The 4,986-nt window shown below is 64.2% G+C and overlaps 1 protein-coding gene across 1 annotated transcript; it reads right to left on the bottom strand.

The window, feature by feature from the left end:
• Positions 1–1,023: 1,023 nt before the first annotated feature.
• Ppp1r14a (protein phosphatase 1 regulatory inhibitor subunit 14A) lies at positions 1,024–4,949 on the bottom strand. Its single transcript, XM_055594814.1, has 4 exons — positions 4,748–4,949; positions 2,770–2,850; positions 2,262–2,294; positions 1,024–1,226 (listed from the first exon to the last, which is right to left on the bottom strand). The coding sequence occupies exons 1-4, from the start codon at positions 4,946–4,948 to the stop codon at positions 1,098–1,100; spliced, it is 444 nt and encodes a 147-aa protein (XP_055450789.1). The 5' UTR covers position 4,949; the 3' UTR covers positions 1,024–1,097.
• Positions 4,950–4,986: the final 37 nt, after the last annotated feature.

The following is a 4,986-nucleotide window of genomic DNA, read 5'->3' as shown; positions in this document are numbered from 1 at the left end:
GAGGGGGAGTGTCCCCCACCCCCACTCGGTCCTTCGCACCGAGGAAGGAGGAGCCTGCCTGTGTGGGGACAGCAGCCCGGCTGGCCAGCCAGGGTGAGCCAGCGGTTAACTCGCCTTTCCTGGCTGGCTCGGAGCCCAGGCGTGGAGCCCTGATCCTGGACAGGCAGCTGGAGGCCCGTGGGTGGGCCGTCTTGCTGAGGTGGGTGGGTCCTTTCCCTAGACACCCCAAGTGTGGGGCCAGGGTCTCAGAGCAGGGGCGGCCCTCCCCATCTCGCCACAGGCTGCTGCTCCTGCTAGGTGAGCCTGTAACTCAGCGCAGGAGCCATGGGGAGGTCGGCAGGCTTCCCTGCCTGGCGCGGGGACACTGTCCGCCCTGGCCAGCAGTTGGTTATCCCCATCGGAGCCCCGACAGCAGCCCCTCTGCTTCCAAGTTCAGCGTGCAGATATGGCCGACCGCTTCTTCCAGGGAGCCACCCCAGACTTTTGCACTGCTGGGGGATGGAACCAGTATCTTCCTTATGCTAAGCGGGGCCTGTCCTGCCGACCCACAGCCCTAGGCCCTCATTGGTGGTTTCCAGGCAAGCCCGCTATTGTCCTATTGTTCTGCCAGGAGGAACGGCTCCTCCCATCCCTGGTACCTAAGCCGGTGGTTCGCGGCTCCCGCCCAGCCTCCCTGACTGACCCGGGCGCCCCTCTCCCACTGTAAAGCCAGGGTCTGTGGCTTCCAGAGAGCCGCACCCAGCACGCTCCCCACGCAGCGGCCTAAAGGCGTCTCCACCTTCCCCTGTGGCCCGGGGACCCGGCCCTGGCCGTCCTCGCGGGAGCTGGGCCTCGGTCCATCCGGGGGGAGGTGGGGACAGGATGCGAGCCTCCGGGACGCCTCGGGGTCAGCGGGGTACGTTCTCAGGCTCTGCGGCCAGGAGGAATGCTGCTCCCTCCGCCAGGCCCGGCTGCGGCTCGGGGACCGAGGGCAGAGGCTGCAGAGGGCCAGGGCAGTTGGGGGAGGAAAAGCCAGACACCGGAGGCCTTTACGGAACCGTTAAATACAACTTGGAAACAATCTGGGCTCTGGGGGCGGGGCGCGGAGGCGGGCGGCCTCAGGGTGGGGCAGTGTGGGCCCGGTCCTGGCGGGGGCTCAGGCTGCGGTCCTCTGAGGGGCCCGGCTGCGGGAACCCCGGCTGCTTGTGCAGGCCCCGAAGCTTGGTCAGCAGCTCCTGGATGAAGTCCTGGGGGACAGAGTGGGGTTCTGAGCACAGGGCAGGAGGGGCTGCCCACCCCTAGGCCGGCGCCCTGGGGGGGAGGGCTAAGATAGAGGGGAAGAGGAGGAGGGGCGCGTGGAAAGATTCAGGGGAAGCTGGAATTACCCCCTGGGTCAGTCATCCCGTCCGAGGCAGGAGGGGGGGGGCATGAATCTACATACTGAGACCCTAGCTCAAGAAGGGGGGGGAGGGGCGTTTGACGGCGGCTCCGCGGTCAGGAGCACGGGCTGCTCTTCCAGAGGGCCTGGGTTCAGTTTCCAGCACCCACTGGCAGCTCACAGCCCTCTGCAACTCCAGCTCCAGGCAGCTGGGGCTCTGACGCCCTCTTCCTGCCTCCACGGGCACCAGGCATGTCTGTGTGCGCACACACACGCACACGCAGACAAAACACACGTACACACAGAATGAAGTAACATAAAAATAGAGATGGAGAGAGACAGGCAAAGAGCCAGGCTTGAGAGAGAAGAAGGAGCCGTTTCTCAGGCTGAGAACCGGTCCCCAGAGACCAGGTCTGAGCGGGCTCCAGCTCCAGGCAGACTGACAGGCGGTGACGTCTGTCCCTCAGGCAGCTAGGAGCTGAGGGGAGAACCCTGAATATTTTCCCTTTTAAAGCAGGGAAGGAAATGGGGGTGTTTGCACTGCCCAGCTCCAGAACCTGCAGGACGGGGGATTCCCCCCTCAAGAGGTAGCCGGGGAACCCCCCGGGATAGAGACAGTCACAGGGGAGAGAGGTGGGGAGAGGGCGAGCCCTCTACTCCCAACCAGCAAGGGACAGGCACCATATGGGCAGAGCGCCCGCCACTCGGGGGAGGGGCTCTGAGGCAGCAGCCTGTGGAGCCTTCGGCAGATGGGAGGTGGGAGGAGAGGGTGACGACAAAGAGCTGGACATGGGGGGGGGCTCCCTGGAGTTGCCTAGCCTGTCCCTATCCATCCCCGCTATGGCCTGCCTCCCCTCCCCCCGTGAAGATGAAGGGACCACTCCCGTGAGGACAGGAAACTCACCTCTGTAGGATTTGTGCAAGACTCCAGGAGTCCCTGCGGGCAGGCGGGGGTGGGGTGGCGGGTGAAAACAAACAAACAAACAAGCCAGCCGGTAAATGACTGACAGCTATTCCCTCGGAGCCCCTCCCCTCTCCCCCAAGGGAGCAGAGGGCTGACAAGCCAGGGGTGTGGCTTCAGGCCGGGGGCACAGACCCGGGACCTGAAGGTGGCCGGAGGCAGGGCTGAGTCACGGGAGAGCCAGGCCTCTGCCTGAGGTCAGAGGGGATCGCTAGCCCGGCAGTCCGAGTGTGGCCAAGACCAGTGTGTGTGAGCCTGGGAGGTAATTTAGCCGCCCGGGGCCTCGTTCCCTGCGCGGTGCTAACTGTGCTTACTTTATAGCGTTTTGTGGAGGATTCGGTGTCTGGCGTAGGAAGTGTTTAATAAACGTGTCAGCGGGCTATTCTGTTTAGGGCCCTGTAAAAATGTTGGGCTGGGGGGAGGGGCGGCTTGGCCCTTCCTCCCCACCTACCTGGATTTTGCGGCTTCTCTCAGCTTCACTGTCCAATTCCAACAGCTCATCAATGTTGACCTCGTCTGGCATATCTGACTCCTAAGGTCAGGGAGAGCGGGGGTCTGAGTCCTCGAATCCCCTGTCCCCCTCCACAGCCCATCATCCCCAGGCCCAGCTGGCCAGGCCTGCGGCAACAATGTGGCAGGCAGGGACAGCACCAGTGAGCGACATCTGGGTGTCCGGGGGAGGGGGAGTAGCAGATGGGTGGATGGAGGCCCAGGACCCGGTACCAGCCCGATGCCTGCACCCTTGGCTCGGCCCGGGGGGGACCTTGGGGCTGGCACGGGGCTCTCTCCTTGGCTGCAGTTCCTACTCGGCAAAGCAGGCCCAGTCCAGTCTCGGAATGCCAGATTCTGGGATCCAGGAGGGGCTGGCTTCTGCCCTTTCAAGGGAAAGTCTTAGCAGTGGGGTGGGGGAGGGGAGCCAGCTGGGGCGGGCCCCTTCCCCTGGGGACAAGAAGGGCTTCCGAGCTCAGGGCCGGCCAGGCCTCCCTGGGCCACCCTGCAAGCTGTTGGGTCCGGGAAGCGACCACCCAGGCCAGCCACGGTGGGCTGCGAGCAGGAGTTGTCTCTGAGAGGAGACCGAGGCCCGAGCAGGGGTACAGAAGATGTCTGGTCAAGCTGGGGACGGGACCCAGCTGTCCCGGCCATCGCTTCCCAGCTTAACGTCCTACTGCCCAGCTGGGGAGTGAGGGCGCTGCCTGCCCTGTGTGGGAGATGAGGCCTCTGGAAGCTGAGTGTGCCAGGCCAGAGGCTGAGGGGCCTCGTGACGGTGGCCTGAGCGAGTCTACTCGGTGTGACTGCCGCCCCGGTGTGGCTTTCTCATGTCTCACGGGCGAGCTGCAGGAACCCTCTTTTCTTCGTTCTTTATCTAATTAAATATATACACGTAGTAGGATCTTTCTATGCAGCCCTGCGTGGCCTGGAACTCACTTCGTAGGTCGGGCTGGCCTCAAATGCACGGAGATCTGCCTGCCTCTGCCTCCAGAGTCTAAAAGGTGTGTGCCCCTGTGCCAGGTTTGTTTTGGCTTTCTCAGACGGGTCTCTTTACCCAAGGCTGGCCCGGAACTCCTCATCCTCCTGCCTTCACCTTCACCTGAGACCACAGCACTTAAGAGGCCACGACCGGCTTGGTTCCCGACGGTCTGTATTCTTGGCGCACAGTTAGCAGTTCTGTGTGACTGTAACTTCCACACATGCCTGTGTCTGCAAGGCTGTGACGTCTGCACTTGAGTATGCACACAACTATAGCTGTGTGTGTGTGTGTGTGTGTGTGTGTGTCGTTAGCAGATAATGGATGGATGGTCCTATGTAACTTGAGTCCCTCTGCGTCCCGGGATGGCTATGGGAGCTTGGGGCGCTGACGCTTAAACTGATGTGTATCTCTGCACAGCTGTAACCCTTTTCTTAGCGCCGAGTGTGATCGTGTGTGTGTGTGTGTGTGTGTGTGTGTGTGCGAGAGAGAGAGAGAGCGTGCGCGCGCTCGCATGTTCCTGGGTCCAGGCTTGCTGCGCTCGTGCGCTGTGAGTTTGTGTGTGGCTCAGTCCTGCTTCTGTATCTGTGGGCGGCTGGGACTCCGTCATCTGTATACACTGTGGCTTCCTGTGCCGGGAGTCCGCCGCGCTATCTCTCCTGTCACCCGGGTCTATGTTTGGCTTAAGGACATCCCCTCTCCCTGTCCGCTCCCTCGGTGTGTTGGCTCCGGCGCCCTGTCCTTTCTTGTCTCGCGTGGAGGACCCTCCCAGGTGCCTGGCCTGGGGCCCGTGGGTGCGTGCTGGTCCCCGAGGGCGCAAGCTGGGTGCCTCTGCGCAGGGACCGGGGCCTCAGGCATGCGTCCCGGCAAAGGCCGCTGCCGGGGGCGGCGAGCATGTGGCCGGGGCAGCGGGTCGCGGGGTCCCCGGCCGCCCCCCCCCTCGCCCCGGCCCCTCTGGCCTCACCCTGCCTCGGTAGAGCTCCTCCAGGCGTCCGTCGATCCACTTCTCCACGTCCAGCCGCCGCTGAAGCTCCCGCCGGTCGTACTTGACGGTGACCCGCGCGTGCCGCTTCTGCAGCCCGCCGGGGCTGCCCCCCGGGCCGCGCGCCCGCGACGGGGACTGCAGCTTGCTCAGCACGCGCTTGCCCAGCCGCTGCGCTGCCATCGCCGCCCGCCGCTCCGGCTCTGCGCCCGGCCGGGCGC

Source organism: Psammomys obesus, unplaced genomic scaffold (assembly GCF_907164565.1).
Source record: "Psammomys obesus unplaced genomic scaffold, mPsaObe1.curated_primary_1811, whole genome shotgun sequence".
Lineage (NCBI taxonomy): Eukaryota > Metazoa > Chordata > Mammalia > Rodentia > Muridae > Psammomys > Psammomys obesus.
Note: the sequence above shows the minus strand (reverse complement) of the source record. Positions and strands in the feature narration are given on the sequence as shown.

Bases quoted from the DNA above. Each gene is read 5' to 3' on its own strand.
- Ppp1r14a (XM_055594814.1), bottom strand. From the start codon at position 4,948: ATGGCAGCGCAGCGGCTGGGCAAGCGCGTGCTGAGCAAGCTGCAGTCC. The intron at 2,851-4,747 runs GTGAGGCCAGAG...CCCTGACCTTAG, and splicing joins AGGAGCTCTACCGAGGCAGG to GAGTCAGATATGCCAGACGA. The intron at 2,295-2,769 runs GTAGGTGGGGAG...GCCTGCCCGCAG, and splicing joins AGAGAAGCCGCAAAATCCAG to GGACTCCTGGAGTCTTGCAC.